The 20,685-nt window shown below is 61.5% G+C and overlaps 3 protein-coding genes across 6 annotated transcripts; 2 read left to right on the forward strand and 1 right to left on the reverse strand.

Moving 5' to 3' along the window:
- Positions 1-615: 615 nt before the first annotated feature.
- EIF4E1B (eukaryotic translation initiation factor 4E family member 1B) lies at positions 616-2,804 on the reverse strand. Of its 3 annotated transcripts, none has more exons than XM_050311944.1 (7): positions 2,074-2,804; positions 1,840-1,925; positions 1,642-1,737; positions 1,442-1,505; positions 1,141-1,254; positions 892-1,062; positions 616-773 (listed from the first exon to the last, which is right to left on the reverse strand). In XM_050311944.1, the coding sequence occupies exons 1-7, from the start codon at positions 2,103-2,105 to the stop codon at positions 659-661; spliced, it is 678 nt and encodes a 225-aa protein (XP_050167901.1). In that variant the 5' UTR covers positions 2,106-2,804; the 3' UTR covers positions 616-658. The 3 variants fall into 3 exon arrangements, with proteins under 3 accessions (XP_050167901.1, XP_050167902.1, XP_050167899.1); XM_050311945.1 differs by having other exon boundaries at positions 892-1,031; positions 1,840-1,928; XM_050311942.1 differs by having other exon boundaries at positions 1,840-1,928.
- A 152-nt stretch (positions 2,805-2,956) lies between these two features.
- On the forward strand, positions 2,957-7,173 carry SNCB (synuclein beta). The gene is made up of 6 exons (XM_050312234.1): positions 2,957-3,100; positions 3,245-3,372; positions 4,848-4,886; positions 5,237-5,355; positions 6,133-6,222; positions 6,419-7,173. The coding sequence occupies exons 2-6, from the start codon at positions 3,252-3,254 to the stop codon at positions 6,449-6,451; spliced, it is 402 nt and encodes a 133-aa protein (XP_050168191.1). The 5' UTR covers positions 2,957-3,100; positions 3,245-3,251; the 3' UTR covers positions 6,452-7,173.
- Positions 7,174-15,263: 8,090 nt separating this feature from the next.
- On the forward strand, positions 15,264-20,472 carry GPRIN1 (G protein regulated inducer of neurite outgrowth 1). 2 transcript variants are annotated; one of them, XM_050312295.1, is made up of 3 exons: positions 15,264-15,410; positions 16,971-17,064; positions 17,267-20,472. In XM_050312295.1, exon 3 carries the CDS (start codon positions 17,307-17,309, stop codon positions 18,690-18,692), a length of 1,386 nt encoding a protein of 461 aa, XP_050168252.1. In that variant the 5' UTR covers positions 15,264-15,410; positions 16,971-17,064; positions 17,267-17,306; the 3' UTR covers positions 18,693-20,472. The 2 variants fall into 2 exon arrangements, with proteins under 2 accessions (XP_050168252.1, XP_050168253.1); XM_050312296.1 differs by lacking the exon at positions 15,264-15,410 and adding an exon at positions 15,835-15,903.
- Positions 20,473-20,685: the final 213 nt, after the last annotated feature.

The following is a 20,685-nucleotide window of genomic DNA, read 5'->3' on the forward strand; positions in this document are numbered from 1 at the left end:
AGCAAAGTCCCAGTGCTCTACAGACTGAGGCTGTGAACATGTAGGTCTGGCACCAGTAAAGCCTTGGGAAGCAAACAAGCTTTGTACCACCTGTGCTGCAGGTGTCTGTGGGAGGTGATGCAGCATGGGGACAATGCTGTACTGCAGCCCCAGCACCCACTCTGCAGGGATGCTGACAGCCCTCAGCTGTGGAGATGATCTTCCTGGGAAGGCAGAACCCCGTCTCACTGACGTGCAGGGCTTGGGAGAGATGGGAACCAGCTCACCAGGCTGAGCTGACCCAGATGAGCTGAGCTCCAGTACTCCCTCCCATGCCCAGGCTTGCGGGGCAGTGAGCAATGCCTGTGCCTTGGCCAGAGGAAGACAGAACCCAGCATCTATCCAGGGTCTCCCAGAGCTGAGAAACACCTCCACAGCCCCAGGGAGAGGGGCACTCGTCCCAGGCACTAGAGGAGACAGGGGAACATGCCGCAAACCACAGTGCTCTCAGCCCTGCTCACCCAGAAAGCGGGGAGAAGGCGGGGAGCAACACATCATCCCCCTTCCCATCCCCAAATAAGAGCCACCTGAAGTTTCCAGAGCCCTGGAGACACAGACCATATTCAGATGCAGCCATTCATTCTGAGACAATACATGGGGACCCCTGCTACCCCCACAGTCACAGCACAAACTTGGTGTTGGGGAGGGAGTTGCTCTTGGTGGCCGTGTCTGCGTGGGCCTGGTACCCGATGGTCACCTTCTGTGACAGGCCCAGGTGCTCCTTGTAGACACGCCTGCCAGAAGGAAGGGGCTGCATGAACAGGGCAGCACTTCTACCACTGGCTCCCTGCCCAGAGACCCCATTCCCCCTAAAAAACTGGTCCCGTACAGCCTCCCTTGAAGCTGCATTACCCAATGTGGGTGACTCCTTCCTGGTTTTCCGCTTCCCGGGTCCAGATGGCAATCTTGTCCCCCTTGGTGCGGATGTTGATGACGGCCCCGCACACCTCGTCGCTGTACTCATCAAACATCTCCCCAATGAGGCACAGCAGCTGCCAGGAGGAAAGGAGCCCAGGACAGTCCCTGCTGGGGCTCAGTCCTGAGGCAGCGGGAATGCCACAGCCAGAATCCCCAGGCCAGCCTGAGCAGGGCTGCACTCACCGTATCCAGCCAGAAACGGTCCAGCTCGGTGTGCCGCTGCTGCTTGGACAGGGTGACAAGCCAGCGCCCACCACACTTGTTCTGGCTGTCCTCCCACATGGGCTCGATGCCATCCTAGGGACGGGCAAGGGGATGGTCAGGGGCACCAAACACCCAGCCAAAGCTGACTCTGGGAGCTGTGAACATCCAGCCAGATTTCCCCTGCCATCTTACAGCCAGTGCACCCTGCCAGCCCCACCAGCACTCAGTGTGCCCCCATAATGCTGGGCACGGTGGGGACTGTGAGAATGGAGCATCATACCTTGAAGAGGGAATAGTCACAGCCAGATGAGAGCTTGCTGGCGGGCTGGATGTGGCTGTACAACCTATACCAGGTGGAGACAGAAGCCAGGTGAGAAAAGGTGCCTCAGGGACCTCCAGCACCCTCCTCTGGCCCAGACCTCCCCACCAGAACATCTCCAGAAGGGGCACACTGCGTGTGCCCACCCATGGGACACTCACGCCCAGAAGTCCTCCACAGTGCTGAATTTGGTGACGAGGCGCAGGTTTGCCTGCCACATCTTGCTCTTGTCATTCTTGAAAAACCACAGTGCCCATCTGGGGAGGGAAAGAGTGTTCAGCCATGCTGGAGACCCCCTCCAGCCCCAGCTCACCCCTCCCAGAGCTGGGAGAGGCTGCCCATGGCTGGGCTCCCCATACCTGTTCTGCAGGGGGTGCTTGTCCAGGATCTCTTCTGGGAGTAGCTCTTGCTGCCGAGCCCTGCGCCGGCGCCGCTTCTCCGGCCTCTGCTGGGGAAGGAGGGACAGCCCTGAGGAGCCCCATGGCCACCCCAGCAGGGAGCCTGCAGCCCCTCAGCCACACTCACACTGGGAGACCCAAAGGACAGCAGGGCTGCCTAAGCCTGCCTCCCCAGCCCCCAGGGCAAACACCCACCTGCTCCCCTGTAGCCATCCTGCCCAGCACATGCTCCCCCACACTGCCCCTGGCTCTTAAATGCCCACAGGCGGGAAGGATGAGGAGCTGCAGCTGGTGGGGCAGGAGGGTGGTGTCCTGGGAGGGGGTGTCAGGCCTGCCCTTCCTGGAGAGCAGGGAGATGGAGGATTCCCCTCTGGGGCAGGGAGCTGGGGCATGAGAGCAGGCGCTCAGAGTGGGATGGGATCAGGATGGAGATGTGGAATGGGGTAAGGTGGAGACCATATATGAGGGAGATTAAGATGGTGTGGTATGGGCAGGGCAGGATGGTACACAAAGAGGGTGGGGTAGCATCAGATTGGAGGGTAGGGATGGGATCAGGTTAGGAAAGGATGGAACAACATGCAACAGGAATGGGATGGAGAGGGAGTGGGTAGGGGATGGGATCAGAATTGGATCAGGTACGATGGGAAAAGAGTGGGATGAGATGGGAAGAGGACATGATGAGAAGGCCATCACTGATGGGAATGGCACAGGGACAGGATGGAATGTGTTGAGAATTGGAGAGGGATAAGGATGGGATGAGATAAGGATGGGATGGGATAAGTACAGCTCGTAGACAGGAGGCGATGGGATCAGAATGAGATGGGATCAGGGTCGGGAGGCGAAGGGACAAGGAGGGGGTGGGATAGAATGTGATGGGGATCCAAACAGAATAGCATGGGGATAGCGTGGGGTGGGATCACGACGGGGAGGATGGGGAGAAGGGCCGTGACGGGGTGCTGAGCAGTGCGGACTGGGAGCCCGCGGGCTGGGGCGGCGAAGAGCCGGGGGCGCCGCTGCCGTGCGGGGCGGTGCGGGGGCGGCGGGGCACGGCTCGGCACGGCCGAGCACGGCTCAGGCTGGCTCAGCCCGGCGCGGCGCGGTCCCCCGCGCATCACGGCGCAGCGCGGCGCAGCGCGGCCCCGGCACAGCCGCACTGAGCCCGCCCCGCCGCAGCCCGGCCCGGCCCGGCCCGGCCCGCCCGTCCCCGCCGACAGCGAGCCAGGTCGGGCGGGTGGCGGGGTCGGGGGCGCGGGACCGGGATGCGCGGGGATGGGATGCGCGGGGAAGGGATGCGCGGGACCGGGATGCGCGGGGCAGGCGGGCGCGGGGCCGGGGCGGGGTGAAGCCGTACGGCCTCTCCCCGCAGAGCCGCCATGGAGGTGTTCATGAAGGGCTTGTCCAAGGCCAAGGAGGGGGTGGTCGCCGCCGCCGAGAAGACCAAGCAAGGGGTGGCCGAGGCGGCCGAGAAGACCAAGGAAGGGGTCCTCTATGTCGGTAAGGACCGGCTTGCTCTGCCAGCCCCCTGCCAGCCCCCTGCCAGCCCCCTGCCAGCCCCCTGCCTGCCCCCTGCCAGCCCCTGCCTGCCCTCCTGGCTAATCCCTGCCCGTTCCTGCCTGCACCTGCCGGCCCCCTCTGTCTGCCCTTGCCTGCTCCTGCGTTTGCCCTTGCGTCCTCCTGCCCATCCCCCTGCCGTCCCCTCTCCGCCTCCACCTGTCCCCGACCCCGCTCCCCCTTCTCCCGCCTTCCCCTGCCCCTTCCCCGACACGACCACCCTGCGGCGGGGTGTCCTGGGACAGAGGGTCGGTGCCCGCAGTGCCCCCCAGCCCACCGGGAATCTGCAGGCGGGAGGGTGGGCTCTGCGGGCAAGAGCAGAGCCGGGGCTGGTCCCAAGGCTGAGGCCATGGGCCCCCCGGGGACTGGACCCCCTGTGGTCCCCGGTGGATGCTCTGGGGCAGGAGTCCAGAGGGACTGTGGTAGAGGTGATGACCCCTGTGCTGGGAAGTACCCAGCTTGGGGCAGCAGGGCTGGGACCACGTTTTTCCCCCTTGGAGAGGCAATGCCCTGGAATGCATCCCATGCCAGGAGATGCTCCCCTGCTCCCAGTTGGTGACTAAGGAGTCCCTCTGTGCTGTCCCTCTGTGCTGCTGGGGTCTGTGTCTATTTGGGGCCAAGTCCTAGAAGATACGGCTGGCAGGAAAAGCAGATCCTGGGCAGGCTGTGTGCCTGGCTGTGGTGTTGGGATGCTGGAGGCAGGAGCTGAGGCCACCCTGGCCTGGAGCAGGAGGCACAGGGCTGGGGCTCTGTCCTGTTCCAGAGGGCGTGAGCTTTGTGGGAATGCTGAGGTCCCAGAACTGTTCCCTTGGGCAGTGGTGGATGCCTGCTCTGGACCCACACTCTGCCCAGGGTGTGTGTGCTGGATGGGGGTCCAGCAGCCTAAGGAGTGCCCGGAGGCCCTATCCTGCAGGAGCTGCCCAGTCCCTGCCTTTCCTTCCATCCTAGACACCACAGCCCCATTCCATGGGGTGTCCTGAGTGGTGTCACTCTGCCTGTAGGAGCCTGGCAGGATTATCATGGCCAGCAGCAGCACCCAGCCCTGGGCACTCTAGCTGTGAGGCTTCCTGTGCTGTATTGGCACCAGCTCTGGGTTTGGATCCTGGCTCCTGTGGGAGGTTTCACTCAGCAGCATGGTTGGCGTTCAGCCTGCCTGGCTGGGCCCTGACACGGTGTGGGCCCTGGGGTCTCTGCCCTGCCAGGCATGGGGCCCACTCCTGAGGGTTCTGCAGGGACCAGAGAAACCTAGCAGGGAACCAGGCAGGTCCCCAGCCCCCAGGCTGCCCTGGCGTGGCTAGGCTGGCTTGTGGGCAGGATGATGCCCTGTCTCAGAGCCCTGCAAGGGTCCTGGCCACAGCATGTGGCAGAGCCTGGCCACTGGCCTCTCTAACCTGATCTCCATCTCTTTCTACCCACAGGGAGTAAAACCCAAGGTGTGGTGCAAGGCGTAACCTCAGGTACAGTCCCCTCTGTCTCCCCGCTGCCGTGCCCCTCTGTCCCTGAGAGTGTGGCCGCACTAACGAGATCAGAGGCTAATTGAGGGGCTGATGTCACTCTGCTAAAGCCTCTTATATAATGGGGCCCGCAACCAAGGATTTGCAGCGGCAGCTCACACTCCCTGCCCAGCTGCAGAGCAGTGTCCTGGCCCCCTCCCCTCCCCAGAGCCCGGGCAGGGAAGTGGGAAGAGCCTGACCCTGCCCAGTGACTCCCCACCAGCTCCCCCCGGATGGGGCAGGGCATGAAGTCACAGCTGGGCTCCCCTCCCTGGCACGGGGAGGGCACTGATGGGCACCCCTGGCTCTTGCAGTGGCTGAGAAAGCGAAGGAGCAGGCGTCCCAGCTGGGCGAAGCGGCGTTCTCTGGTGCGGGCAACATCGCGGCGGCCACCGGGCTGGTGAAGAAAGAGGAGTTCCCTGCGGATCTGAAGGTGAGAGCCCCGCTGGGTGCTGCCGAGGAGGCTGGCATGTGCCCACGTTTGGCGGGGAGCCCCTTGGCCACCCGCCAGTCCTGGGGGAGGGCCCCTGAGGGTGCCCAGGTGCCCTGTCTGTGCCCAGGGCAGGCGGGCATCGCGGCCCCGAGCGTGCGGGCCGCGTGTGCGGCCGCGTGTGCGGGGCGTGCGGACGTGTGAGCGCGCGGGCCCCGCCATGGCGGCCGGCGGCGCGGGCCTGCGGCGCATCGCTCCGGCGGCTGCGAGGTGACCTGACAGCTGCGGGAGGGGCAGCGGGTTCCAGCTTGCCGCCCCATGAGCTGTTGGCTTCCAGCTTAGCCCAAAATAGCATCAGCTGAAGAAATGAGGCCACCGCCGCCACCGTCGCTGCGCGGCGGGATCGGCTGCCCCCCTTTCCCTCCTGCCAGCCCCGGGGAGGGGTTACCCAGCACCGCCCTCCCCTGACAGGGATGCAGGATGCTCCCGGCAGCACTGCCAGCCTCTGGAGTTCGACGGGGCCTGCACGGTGGTGCCAGCACCCGTTGCCTGCCCGGGGCCAGGAGAAGCACAGGGATGTGCACACACAGCCCCCGGTCCCACAGACCTGTACATGTCACCTCCCAGCTAAGCAGGCTGCTGTGTGCCCAGGGTGCTGCTGGTTCCCTCCACATGGAGCCCCCTGTATGCTGGGTGCATTGCTGGTTTGGCAGGGGCAGGGTGGGTGGGCGCCACGTGGGGGGCTGTGCACATGGGACTGACCCCGTGGCTCACTCCCAGGCAGAGGAGGTGGCCCAGGAGGCTGCGGAGGAACCACTGGTTGAGCCGCTGCTGGAGCCAGAGGGGGAGAACTACGAGGAGCCCCCGCAGGTGAGGGGATGCGGTGGTAGGGTGGGCACAGGGCACTGTGGAGGGCACAGGGCACTGTGGAGGGCACAGTGTGACAGTGTTCTCGGCACTGGTGGCTACCGCTGTCTGGAGCAAAGATGGCATAGGGCTGGGGGAGAGAGGGGGTCTGTGCCCCACCTGAGCTCTCTCATTAACTCTTTCTTTACCCATCCCACAGGAGGAATACCAGGAATACGAGCCAGAGGCATAATGGACCCCCATCCTTGCCTCTTCCACCAGCAGCACAACGAACCGCCGGTAGCCCCCTGCTCCTCCCCAGCCGGCCCCGGCCGGTGCCTGTGCGCCGGGGAGGAGCAGGGGTGCCCCTGCCCCGTTCGCTCACGAGTTCTTCCTCCAGTTCCGTTCCAAGGGACCGTGTCCGTGTCTCCGTAACATGTCTAGCAGTGAGAAAAACCCGCTGTGTCCAAGCCCCCGAGCCCCGGTGTGAGCCCGAGCCGTGGGTGCTGCCCGCAGGGGCTGCTGTGTGTGTGCGTGTGCGTGCGTGTGTGTGTCCATGAAGCCCGGGTTTATGGCTCTGTATCCCTCCCAGCGCCATAAACCCCGGCTGTGTCCCGGCGTGTCTGTGTCTGTACAAAGCATGTTTACCTGCTCGCGGGCTGCTGTACATTTCGCTTGCACGCGTGTCCCTGTGGTTCTGCTCTGGTCATCGTGGAACTATTTTTTTTTATATATATCTCTATCTATCTATGGGTGGACGGGTCTTTTGCCTTTGTGAACCCCTGGCGCCCAAGCCCGCTCTCCCCAGCCTGCTGGGTGGTGACGGTGCCTGCGCCCCCCCCGAGGTCCCATAGTGCCGACGCTGTGTTGTGACGTGGCATGGATATTCCCCCGTCGCTGGATGTGCAATACGAGGGCAGCTGCCAGTGACACAGCTGCCCCCGTGTCCGTGAATAAAGCCAACTCTTGTCTGTAGCCCCCTGGTCCTGGTTGCGGGGTCCCTGGGGAGGGGAGTGGCCCCGTACTTTGGTGGTAGTAGTTTTGGGAAGAGGAATGGGGCTGGCAGTGAGGGAGTGGGTCAAGGCGGGTCTTCACGAGGACAAGGTACCTTTCTGTCCTCTGGCTGCTGTATCAGCAGCAGGTCACTGTGCCCCGGGCCTCCAGCCAGGCTCTGGTTGAGCCTTGGGGCTGTCCCTATGCCAACTGCCTGTCTGGAGGGCTTTGCATCTGCAGGTGAAGGCAGGGGGCCCTGTGGGGCTGAGGACCACAGGATGAGCCAGGATGAGGCTAGACACAACCCTGGGCTCCAGCACTGGTTTCCCCCTTCCTACCCTCAAGAGGTCGGGGATGTAGCTGGCACTCACAGCTCACTCAGCTGCACTGTGACCACCTGAAGGGCAGGTGGGTTTCACACACTGCTAAGGGATGTCCACCATGGCAGGGGGTCCTGTGTGCACCCCAGAGCACAGTCCTTGGGCCTTCAGCTCTCCTGGGGCAGGACCACCAACCCAGCCTACTTCCCCAGCCAGCCTCCAGCCCCTTGACTGCAGCAAGGCCGGTGTGAGGGGCTGGGCTGAGTCTCCCTGACATGAATATCAGATTAGATCCCCCACCCGTGCTGGCTCACCAGCTTTGCCAGCGAGGAGCGAAGCTGCAGCAGTCAGCACGGACACACAACAGGTTTGCTGATGCCTGCAAATCCCCACCCTGGCTCTGCTCCCCGTGCCTGCGCTGTTTGCAGCAGTGCTTGTAGCGTGCGTTATTAGAAGGACTGAGAGAACTCTTTGGGGTCTGGCTGTTCCCTGGGCTGCCCCCTGCCCTGGAGCTAATTGCATTTTTTTCTTCCCTTGTCCAATTGCCGTCCATAGGCAAGCAGACCCAAACCAGCATCAGCATGGCTTCCCTCAGTGCCAGAGAGGCTGTAAAGGGGCTAGGGCAGAGAGGGTCTGGGGGAAGACATCTCTCTCCCCAGGAGAGCTGGGAGCCAGAGAGCAAAAAGAGAACTTGATCAAACCAACCCTTTATAGACAGCACCAACCCTTTATAGACAGCAGGGTGCAGCACAAAGTGTCCTGGGCATCCCCTGCACAGCGGGATTGCGACCCTCATCAGGGCAGCTCTGGTAGGTACAGATGACCTCATGAAAGTGGTGAACACCTGCTCCAGAGTCTCTGTCCAGACCTTGGTTGTACTTTGCAGTCATGGCCGTAATTTTCTAGAGAGAGAGAAAGGAGAGCTGCGAGGCCGGTGTGTGCTGGGAGGGTCTGGGACAAGGCGGGGCAGAGGTCCCCATGAGGAGGGTGGAGGCAGTGCCAAAAGTACAAGCACCAGGCACAAGACCCCCAGCTCAGCACTGCACCCCAGACTCATCTAAGCAATCCTGGAAACGGGGCACATGGGAAGAGAGAGAGGGACAGGCACCCAGCAGCAACAAGGAACATTGCTGAGCACGAGGTTTTATCCAAAATGCATGAAGTTAGCCCTGGAAACATGAACCCAGGCCTTGTGCTGGCCTTCCAGGAGTGGTGATGGGGTGCTGTGGGTGGGTACCCCTCAAATACAGCCCAGAGCCTCTGCAGTGAGACAAGGGCCCCAGAGCCAGGGTGAGTGAGGCAAAGAGCCCTCAGAAACCTTGGCTGACTGCTCCATGGTGTAGGACAGCCCTGAATACAGTGGTGGTGGGAAGCTGGTTTTTGTAGCAGTCCCCTGCTTTGCTCACTCTTCTCTGCTGCCCATGATTTTCAGTGCCAACACCGTGACACCCAGTACCTTTGAGAGCATCACCTCCTCGGCTCTGGGGAAAGGTCTGATGCAGCAATGAAGGCTGAGGATGCAGAAGAGCTGCCCAAGGTCACTCCAAAGATCCTTGCTCCGTGCCAGCAAAGTGAAGGGCTTGGGCTTTCCTTTCCCCTAAATTATGTAATCTGCCACCTCCACCTCATGCTCCATCTCTCCAGCACAGTGGGCAAGATGTCAGTGCAGTGATGTGGCATCTCCCTGGGGTGCTGAATTTCTAAAGCCAAGGTTTGGCTGCGCTGCTGCCACTCGCACACCCATGCAGGGTCTGTCGGGAGCGTGTGGCACAACTGGTCTGTCCCTTTGCTTGCACCAGGGTGTGTTCTCCCTCCTGAGCTGATTCCTAACAGCGGCAGGGATGATGATGTCATGGCACACCTCCAGGATGCTGCTATCATAGGGATCTGCTTTTGGGAAGCCAACTATGATGCTGTGGCCCTGGAATGAGCAGGACAGTCCTGCTGGTCCTGGGCTAGCAATGTTGAGCACTGCCCTTAGAGTTGGGCTCTGCAGGACACAAGGGTCAGCCACGTTCTCTGTGGGTGTTTCAGAGACAGGCACTGACCACCACCCCTTTTTAATAAGAGGGACTGGGATGACTGGGCTCAATTCACCTGCTTGTATTCTTCTAGTGCCTTGGGACTGATCCCTCTGGGATTGTAAATGGCTCTGCCTGTGACCCCTACACAGATGCAGCAGGTTGTGCAGGTGTGCAGCCCACTTTGCCAAAGCTCTAGAGTGACACGGAGCAGAGATGGTGTGGGGAGAGGAAAATTGTGGGACAGACACTGAATCTGACCCTCTGTGCTGGTAACAGCCCCCTCTCAGGAGCCTGAACTGAGAAGCACAAATGGAAACCCCAGTGTGGCCATTCTTGATGAAGGTTTTGGCTGGGTAGAGACTACTACCTGGCAGGGCAGAGATCTCCTTGGCCAATGAGAGGGTTTCGAAAGGTAGAGCCTATGGGATAAGGGCTTCCAGCTCATCTTCCAGCTCAGTCTGTCTTCATCACCTTCAGAGCTCCTGGACACGATGTTCCAAGCACAGCATGCTCTTCAGTTCCTAAGAACCAATCCTGATAGAACACAGCTCCATTGAGAAACACAGTCCCTTGCTGGGCACCACTCCACATCCAGGCACAATCCTGCACCTCACACTGAGGGGGTGTGATTAGCTGGCACGGCATCAGCACAGGACAGGGCCATGGGAGAGCTCAACTCTCCTTATGAGGACAGAGGGCTCTGCACTCTCTGCTCTGAAGCACCTACCAGTTTGATACAGCTCCTAAAAGCAACACTGACACTGCAAAACCAGCCCCAAAACTCAGCAAAACTATACACACAGTAGCTGAGGAACTTCAGCTGTCTTGTTCTCTGCCACATCAGTGAAGCATAGGGATGTACGGAAAGGAAAGGGATGAGCAAAGGCAGGGCCGTTCCCGAGGCCACTGTGGGCAGCAGCTCAAGGTTCAGCCTCAGTTCAAAGCATCCTCCCTAGGGCAAGGAGCTGCTTCAGAGAGTGAAGGCTTGGAGGGAGACACAGAGTTGCAGCTGCAGGCAGGACTTCAGCTGTGTGACTTCCAGTTTATTCCCTCCTGGCAGAAAGCAATGGCCTCAGAAATGGGCAGCTGCAGGCACTGGATCGGGGCAGCAGTGCCTGGCCGAGAGCAGGAGCTCCTGGAGTTACAGCAGGGGGAAGCACCTCACCACAGCTGTGAGCTGGACCTGGGCTGAAGAAAGGGAGTGAAGGTCCTTCCTGGGAGGAGAGGTCTGTACCCTCAGGGTCCTACTGAGCTCTTGGGCTCAAACTGGCACTGTCAGAGCTTACCTGGTACCCCAATGTGTGGGTGCAGGTGTCTGCTATCCAGGACACCTCCCACTCCCCAGTACTGACATCAGTGGCCAGCATGTCAGTCTCAGGCCTTGTGGAGGTAGAAAAATGTGTCATATCCATTGATTGCTGTGCTCCAACCAAAGCACTTGTGCACCCCATACATCAGGGCCTCCCCAGCTTCCCTCAGGTATGAATGGCTTTGGCTTTCACGAGGTCTTTGCCTTGTGACCAGCACCCACTGAGCTCTCTGTCACATTCTGAAGCAGAAGAGACTTTCACTTCCTCCCTGTGTCTGATCAGGCCAGCAGGAATGGAGGATAAATCCCAGTGAGACCCCTGCCCAGCAATATGAGCAGCCTGAGGGTCACTCTACTCCAAATTCACAGTGCAGGCAAAGTGGTGAAGGGACAGCAGAGCACTGAGGCAGTGGTGGAATGGCAACCTCTCTGCTTGCCTGGCCAGTAGCTGCTGCCTGCTCCCCTGACTGCCTGCAAACACTGTTTACAGAGCTGGGACAAACCCTCACCTACAAACCCCTTCTTGACCTTTTCTACAGTAAAATGCCTCATTATTTTCTCCAGCTTATGTTCCTGTGCAAGAACAACAAAACACAGTTGTTACTGCAGGCCCCAGGAAAAATCACAGAGCCACAGTACAGCATCCGGCAGCTGCCCTGCCCTGCCTGATGACTCCAGGGAGTTTATTCACAGCAGCTGGGGACCCTGGATGGAAAAAAAGAGATATGTGAACTCCTGCTCCCTTTGCTCACTGCCCTTCCAAGCTCTTGATAATTTACCCCTTCCCCCAGCACAGCAGGCAGTGGCGGGAGCATCCCCACACCAGGCTCCTTCAGCTTGTCTCTGGCCAGATGCACCGACCCATAAACCAGAGTTCACCCCCTTCTCCCCGCCCCGAGCTGCTTTTCACAGTCTCTGTAGTGTTACTCACTACAAACGTCTCCCCCCACTCGTCAGAGCGCATCGCTGCGATACGCATGGAGAGGGAGGGCTGTGCAAATGGAGCGTGAGTTATGGGCTGTCGGCAGGGAAACGGGAGGAGTGAACTCACCCAGTATTTCCTTGGATTGATCCTCACACCCACCATGGCAACACCAAAAGGAACATCTGGAAAAGACCGGGTAAGGCAGACAGATGTTCTCTGCCAGCTCACCCGCTCCCCAGAGGGAGGAAGTGACTATGGCAGTTGTGACCCGGTTGGTGTCAAGGGGCCACGGCTTCTCCACACCACACATGGCTCCCCACTTATGCCATGCGGCCTCTGCAGAGTGGAGCTGAAGGCAGGACAGGATATGCACCCTGAGTCTATCACAAATGCCACCAGCCAGAGCTGAATCCATGACAACCCAGGCACAGTGACTGCATCTGAGAGGCACAATGCTTGACACTTCCTGATTAACATGAACATTCCGGGCTGCCAGTGGCATGTTCTGTAGCGAGACTTGCCCTCACACATCAGTGCCCAGAGAAACATCCTGCACTTCCAAAGCCCTTCTGATTTTCACAGCATCTAATGAGCTTTTCTGTCTCATAGCCCCATCCCAATGCCTAAGTCACCATGTGCTTTATGTTCCCCTTGTACTTACCCACTACAGTGCATTTTTGTGCTGTTAATGCAGCCAGGGCTTTCACTTCATCAACACGGATTGATCTGCCAAAATGAACCCCTGGGAAAGGAAAGAGAAGTAGTGAAGAGCCCCTGCCTTTCTACCACAAAGGCACAGAGGCACTGTGGGAAAGGCTTTGACTCTTCTGAAACAGCAGCATCTAATCACAATAGATGATTTCATTGATGATCAGAGAGCAGGAGCATCTCTAATATGGAGACAGGCTGGGAGAGTAGGGGCTGTTCAGCCTGGAGAAGAGAAGATTCCAAAGAGACCTTAAAGCCCCTTCCAGTACCTAAAGGGGCTCCAAGAGAGCTGGAAAGGGACTTTGGACAAGGACATGGAGTGATAGAGGGAATGGCTTTAAACTGAAAGAGGTCAAGTTTGAATTGGATATTAGGAAGAAATTCTTTACTGTAATGGGTGGTGAGGCACTGGAACAGATTGTCCAGTGAAGTTGTGGCTGCCTCTTCCCTGGAAGTGTTCAAGGCAAGGTTGGATGGGGCTTGGAGTAACTTGGTCTAGTGGAAGGTGTCCCTGCCCTGTGACAGGGGGATTGAAATTGGATGATCTTTAAAGTCCCTTCCAACACAAACCATTCCATGATTCTATGATTCTTTGTGTTGGTGCCTTCTCAGAGTTATCCCTCATCCTGTGCTGAGAGGCTGGACGTGTGACTGGGCTGTTGCCCACCCAGCTCTGGTTCATTGATGCCATGCTCAGACACAGAGCTTATGCCTCTCAGTGGCACAGAACAGCTGGCAGGGCTGGGCCTCCTTGTGCCTCTTTCTCTGCCTCTGCTTCCCAGTTGACCCTGGGGCCATATCCCTGTCTGTATCCACGAGTGTCCTGGATGATGTACTCGGCCACCAGACTGTGGTGTCCTGGACAGTGTCCTCTCACCCCACAGGGTTGAGGCAGGGCTGTGTTTTGGGGCATCTGGGACAGAGGATGCTGGCAGGGATCAGATACACACCCCCCCCCCAGCACGTCCACACCAAGGTGGCTGGGAAAACAGTGCTGGTTTTAGGGTGCTTGATGCTTTTGGATCTCCAGTTGATGTCCCCATCATCACAAGGCACTTGCAGCTCTGGACATGCTGAGAGTCCTCCTGCTGGTGTCACGACCCACGGGATAGCATGTAGCCAGAGCTGAGAGCCTGACGCTCCCAGGCATCCCCTGCCTCTGCCATTTGCCAGCACCCCACCAGCCCTGAAACCGGCACCTCTGCCCACCGATACTGTGGGCAGCCCGTGCGTGAAGGTGGCTGCGGGAAAGCCACTGCCTTCCCACCAGGGCAGCGCGGGAGGAGTCACATTCCCAGCCGGACCCTGCCAGCTGTGTTCCACAGCTCCCTGGCACAACGTGGCACCGGGGAGCCGGGCGCGGCGGAGCCCAGCCCGTGCTGATCCGTGTACCGGGCGCGTGTGTCTGCTCGCTCCGGCGTGTGCGGGCGCCGGCGGCTGTGGGGGAGCCCGGTGTGCGTTCACGTGGCGCTGCCCGTGCGGCGTGGGAGGTGGGCCATGGCGCCCGGGGAGGGGGTGCCGTGCTACCTGCGCCAGCACCCCCTCCGCCGAGGGAGAACGCGCTTTTCAGGCAGCTGCCTGGCTCCTCCCGAGCCGGCAGCGCGGGAGTGCGTTGCCAAGGCAATGGGGACCATCTTACTCATCCTCCTCGCTATTGTTCTCCTGCCAGCCCCGAAGTGCCCGGGCGGGAAGAGGAGGAGGAGGAGGCAGCCAGCCTGGGACGAAGGCTGCCTGTGGGGAGGGGAGGATGCTCGCCACGACCATCCTCCTCCCCCGCCCCCCCCGTGCCAGCCCTGGTGGGACGGGGACATGCTGGGTGGCAAGATGCCGATGGGGATGGGGAGAGCCGCTGCCGGTGGAGCTGAGAGCAGCAGGTGGAAGCAAATGGCAGTAGGATGCGACCCGTCAGCCTCCTGCCTGCGGCAAAATCCCAACCAGGGACCAGGGGTCGTTTGTCTCCTCCTCTGCCGGGACTTGCCCCAGTCCATGATGTCCCTTGGACGGGATAGGGCTGTGCTTGGACGGGATAGGACTGTGCTCAGGATTGGGTCTAATCCCACACAGGGCAGCACGGGATGTAAACCCATACCTATGCCCCACACCTCTTTGCTGCAGGCGGGCAACTGGGTCCAGTCAATGCTATAGAACTGGACCAGCAAGCAGGACCGAGGCACTTAGAGGAGGGGACACACTGGTGCGGTGATACACCCCCCACTCAGTCACTCCAGCCATCTATTGGGGTGCCCAGTGCTGACATGGAGGTGCCTCACTTTGCCCCAGGGAGGAGAATTAAATTTTATTTAATTTCCATATCCTGCCTCCCTATTTTTAGCCTTTGGGGTTTTGTTCCAGCCTGGCTGTTTACTGAAAGAAGCATTTCCAACCTCTCTTGTCTCCAAGCAACCAGGTGTGCCAGCTCCCCTAGAACCAGCCTTACCCTATAGATCTATAGGGCGGGGGACAGGTGCTAACGTCAACCACAGGATGGGCAACTCCCTCTAACCTTAGCACATGCCCCTCCAGGCCCTATAGATCTATTGTTCCTGTCTGTGTTGACATCCTCCGGTCACCAAGGGGACCCTGATTCTATAGGGTGATGGGGGGGGGGGAGCTTGGGGGGTATGCTGGATGGTTTTGGGGAGGATGCAGGGATGCAAGCGAGGCGAGCAGGCCGCCTTCCCCCCCGCAGCGCGAGCGGGAGTGCGTGGGAAGGAGTTAGACAAAGCCTGAGCCCGGGAGCAGAGGCAAGCGCTGCCGGGAGCGAGACGGGGCCGTTCTTCCCTCCCCATCCTCCCCCACCCTCGGGCGAGGGGTACGCGGGAACCCACCTCCATCCCGCCGCGGTGGCACGTTGTCCCGGTCCCTCGGGCTAGTTGGGGTGCAGCCCCCTCCCCGGTGATGCCCGGGAGGGAAGCGGCCGTCTCCATCACCAGGTAGGAGGGGGACTGTGTTCAGTGTCGCTGTGACCCCCACCCATGGGAGCTACGCTAAGGGTTGGGGACCCCCTGAACAGGCCGGTCCTGACCATATGTCCTGCTGCGCACGGGTGCAACACGGGGTGCCGGGGTGCTCGCCCATGGGACACACGGGGTGTTGATGCTCTGGGTGCCGGGAGGGGCGGGGGGGCTGTGGGACGATGGGGGGCTCCCAGGGCTGGCCGGTGGGGGTGACAGCGATGACACCGGGAGGGATGCGGTGTACCGGGACCCCAACGCCCCCCGTGTCAACCGGCTGTCCCTCGCCTGCCCACCGCTGCCGGGGGCGCCGGGGCGGGCGGCAGCCGGGGGGGAGCGGCCCGGGGCACGGTACCGCCCCCGCCGCCGCCGCCCCACGCATGCTCGCCGCTGCCGCCGCCGCGCCGAGCCGAGCCGAGCGGGACCGGACGGGACGGGACGGGACGGCACCGGGCGGGAGGATCCGCCGCAGGTACCGGCGGCCCCGGGGCGCACATGGCGGGGTCGGGCCGGGCGCTGCCGCCGCCCGTCCCGGGGCCGTAGCCCACCCCCACGCGGGGGTGCCGGTACGGGGCGGGCGGTGGCGGCGCGGACGGGTCGGCCTCCCCTGGCCGGGACTGCCGCGGGGGCGGCTTTGTGCGGGACTGGGCCGGGGAAGCGGGGCCGGGGCGTGCACACGCGTGTCCGTGCGTGCGGGTGTGCCCGTGGCCATGTGCTGGCGTGTGCGTGCCCGTGCGTGTGCACACGCGTGTGCCGGGGGCTCGCAGCTCCTCCGCGGAGCATCAGTGGCGGGCACGGCGCCACAGCCCCGCGGGAGCGGGATGCTGTCGAGGCAGTTCGGAGTGCGGGCGGCACGACCCCCTCGGGGATCGGGGTTCTGCGTGGGAACGTGCAGACGGGGCGGGGGTCGTCGCCTTCAGGCCCGGCTTTGCTGGGAGGGGTCTGTGCCTGCCTGATTCCTGCTCCTGCCTGCCGCCTCCCTTTGTGGGGACTAGCTCGGCTCCATCTGAGTCCACTCGGCTCTACCCTCTCTGGGACCCGCGAGGGGCCATGTCCGGAGGCGTGGAATGCCCCATGGCTGCGGGATGCATGTGCTCCCAGTTCCGCAGGGACTCACTGGCACTAGCAGAGCTGGGGGGCTCCCGGAAAGCTTGGGGCTTCCCACCCTGCTTCTGCCCCATGGGGCCAGGAAGGGTTAGGGGACAGTTGGATGAGACTGGACGGTGTTCCCCTCATGTGTGGCACGGCCGGGAGCTCAGTCACCCTCGGCATGGCATGTGGATGCTGAGCTGGGGGTTACTGTGGCCGGGGACACACGTCACTCCCACCTTTGGGGATGCTACTTGCTACAAGTGGAGGGAAGAGCTTGGGCTGCCCCATGCTTCTGCCCTGCCCTGCAGCCCCCCTTGGAACCCGGACCCAGCTTGCTCTCACCCCCTGCTGCAGCCAGCTCCCCACTGACAGGTGGGGGCTGCCAAGCCCCCCTGGGTTCTCAGCCTGGTGTCCAGGGCTGAACTCCAGCTGTTGCTCTCTCCACAGGGGTGTCTGGACCGTGTCCCCCACTCTGACAGCCACAGCAGCTCCTGGATCCTGCTCCTGGTCCAGCTGCACTGGGAGAAGGCTGACTTTTACGGTAGGCAGCCAACACCATTCCTCCCTTCCTGTATGGCCAGGCACCGAGTGCCACCACACAGGCTGTGCCAGGGACAGCGAGTGCTCCGGGTGGCCGCCCAACCTGTTGTCATGGGCGGCAGGGAGAAAAACAATCAGCAGTTGAGGTGGACTGGGGGTCCATGTGCTGCTCCTTCCTCACTGCCCCATCCTCTCTCTTGCAGACCCACAGCAGGACTAGCATGGGAGAAGCCTTCCCTGGGCATGGGCAGTGCTAAGGAGCCCGAGGGGCTGCAGGTGCTGAGTCGCCAGGCTGGGGCTGAGGACACCTGTGACCCCAGTGCCACCTCCCCCGGCTGCTCAACGGTGGGTGAGTGCCTGCCTGGCTCTGGTTGTGCCGTGGGAGCCCGTGCCATGAGGACCTGCTGTGTGGCTGAGTCAGAGGCTCAGGGCACCACGTTGGGCTCAGCAGCAGAGAAGAAGGTGCCATCACCAACGGGACCAGCTCCCGGCACGCTCCTCCAGGACACCGGCACAGAGCAGAGCGTGGCAGTAGCAACAGCGAGTTGTGGGGGACCAAGTGGCACTGCCCCTGCCTGTGGTCCCACAGGGATGGGGGTCCCCAATGCCCAGAAGGAGAATGCAGCCCCCACTTCACCCCTGCCCGATCCCTGCCTCAAGGCGACCAACAAGGACATTGGAAGTGCGCCGGCTCCTGCCAAACATGTCGCGTTTGTGGAGCCCACCACAGGCACTGGGACAGCTGAGCTGCCAAGCCAGGAGCAGCCTCAGGGTGGCATAGGGACATCCCTGGGTGCTGCACCGCAGCTGAACAGCAGTGAGGCTCCCAAGCATCCCCAGGGAGGCACAGCAGACCCCCCCAGCACCAGCACTGTGGGGATCGGGGGCCAAAGCGGGACAGAACCGAGCTCCACCACCCTAGGCCAGGGCAAAGCCAAACGGAGCTCAGCCCAGGGTGTGGATGCTGGGAGCAGCCAGAAGCCCCAAACAGCCAAGCAGCTCTACGAGTCCTACTCCTTTGAGGTGACCCCACCGCAGGATGCCGGAACACAGGACATGGGGACGCAAGTGGACAGCCGTGCGTCCCTGGTGTCAGTGGCCTTGAGCCCCATGAGCCCCCCGGGCGGGGCTGCTGCCTTCACCTTCCCCAAGAGAGAGATGGGCTCTGCAGCCCCACGCCTGGAGCCCTCCAAGAAGGACGCAGAAATGCAGGTGTCTATGCCCGTGGAGACGCGCTCAGTGGCCACTGGGCCAATGACACCAGTGGCCAAGTCTCCACAGACCTCGTATCCTGAGGTGCAGGTGAAGGGGACGGTGGTGGAGGTGGTGGAGGAGGCTCCGGAACCCATCCGGGAGGTGAGCTGGGATGAGAAGGGGATGACGTGGGAGGTGTACGGGGCCTCCATGGAGGTGGAGGTGCTGGGCATGGCTATCCAGAAGCACCTGGAGAAGCAGATCGAGGAGCACGGGCGGCAGGTGGTGGTGACCCCACAGAGCACCCGCACCGGCTCCGTCAAGGGAGGCTCCCGCAAAGGTGAGGCCAAGAGGCAGCCCAGTGTCTTTCGGGCTCTGCTGCAAAACGTCCGGCGGCCCCGGTGCTGCTCCCGCACTGGCCCCGCCATGGAGTGAGTTGCTGCCCATGCTGGCAGGGTGGGGGTGCCAGGGGGTTCTCTGGGCAAGTGAAGATGGGTCCCTGCCCCGCTGTCCTGAGACACCTGGTGCCAGTGTGTGGGGCTCCTGGGGCTGAGGCAGGTGGTGGTGGAGCACTGCACGCTGGGGCAAGGTATCTCCTTTGCTGGGGTCCCTACTGCCAGCCTGGGGTCCCTCCATGAGTGCAGCCTCATGGAGGTGCCCCAGAATGTGAGGCTGGTGCCCTGTCTCTGTGTTTGGTTGCTTTTTTCAGCACGAGGAAGCACGTGGCTCCTTCCAGATGGAGGCAGCTGCTCCCGTGCATCTCCTGCCTGTGGCACAGGTCTGGAGATGACTCAGGGTGGGTGCTGCTGACTCCCATGAGCTCTGGCACCCCAGGCAGCAGCATCACTTCCCGTGCTGGAGAGACACTGGTGCATCACCCTGCCATCGATTTGCCTGCCCAGGGCTTGGCCACGCTCTGACCAGCCCATGGCCATGCATGTGCGGGTGCCCACAGCTGCCCAGGGCAGGCACCATCCCCTCAACAGCCCTGTCCTCTCTGCCCTACTGCTGTGTCATGGGTGCCCTGGAGCTGGGAGGATGTGGCCACATAGGGCACTGTGACAGATCTCAAATGGGAGAGACTGAGGCCAGCCATGCCTGTGATGGAAAGCCGCTCATCCCTGTTGCCGTGGCTGGAGGCAGCTGGGGAGTCTGTCCCCATGGCTCCCTTACTTGGCCTGCCTGGGAGTGACCGTCAGAGCCCAGGGCATGTCCTCACCACGGCTGGTGGTGGAGATGAAGCTGCCCTGCTGCCAGGCCCATCCAGCTGCCCTGGTAGCACCGGAGATGCCCCACGTGCTGTGGACGTGGGCACTTGTCCCCGTGTGGGTTCCTTCAGCCCCACTGGCTGCTCTTCTCCGACGGCAGCTGGGGATGCAACGACTGCAAAGCGCTGCCACTTTTTACAGCTGGGGTTTTACAGGCTGGGGGGAGGGGGGCTTTTATTGAACTGTGTTTGCATTTTTGGAGCTTTTTAAGAGACACTTTCAGCCATGTGTGTCCTGCCTGGAGCCACCTCTTTCCCGGTGGCTTGTGGGGCTGAGACCCTCTTTTCAAACACTGTTCCTACATGGCTTGTGCTCTGCTGGGCTGAAGAGCATTTGGAGTGAAGAGTCAGTCTGCAGGGGTGAGCATTCCTGTGGCTGGGTCAACATCCCTGTGGCCGGCAGCACTGAGGTGTCCTGCTGAGACACAGATCCTGGCCCCCCAGCCTGGCTCCATAGCAAGGACCAGCTCCACAGTGCTGCAGCACCTGATGGGCAGAGGGGTGCTTGGGAAGCTGCACTATCCCCTCTGAGCAGAGATGCAGGAGGGCTCGAGGTGCCAGGGTCACCAGCGCAGTCTTTTTCCCTCATTAAGGGTCAAGTCTTGCCCCTCCAAACCCATGTTGTACATGCTGGACTTGATTTTATTCCTGGGGGGCTGCAAAAGGCTTACTGAAGTGCCAGCTGGCAGCCAGGGCCATGGCAAGTGCCCACTCCATGCCATGGTGCTCACCAGGACCTGGCTCTGCTCAGTGCCTTGGGCTGTGGGAGTGGTGCCATGGCCATGCCAGGAAGACCAGGAACCCTGGGGTATCCCACCCTACCCCAGTCTGTGCCCACCTCCAGCCCTGCACTGCCAAGCTGTGGCACGCCAGCGCTGCAGCTTCATCACCTATTTTCTTCTTTTTTTTCCTCTTCATTTCTTTTGGGGAGGGGGGGGGAGGGAGGAAGGGGCGGGAGGACCAGTCTGTCAATATGGATGTTGGGTAATAAAACCTTACACAAATCTCTGCATGGAGCTGCCTGCACCTCCCTCCCCTGGGGCTGAGAGGGGCCAGTGGGGCAGCCTGGGGAAGGGTCCTGGGGACAAGAAGCCAGGCTGGGCCCCACAGTGCCACTCACTTCCCCTCTGGCACCAGCCTGGCACAAACCCAGCACTTCAT

This window comes from Myiozetetes cayanensis, unplaced genomic scaffold (assembly GCF_022539395.1).
Source record: "Myiozetetes cayanensis isolate MyiCay16 unplaced genomic scaffold, myiCay2020 scf17, whole genome shotgun sequence".
Taxonomy (NCBI): domain Eukaryota; kingdom Metazoa; phylum Chordata; class Aves; order Passeriformes; family Tyrannidae; genus Myiozetetes; species Myiozetetes cayanensis.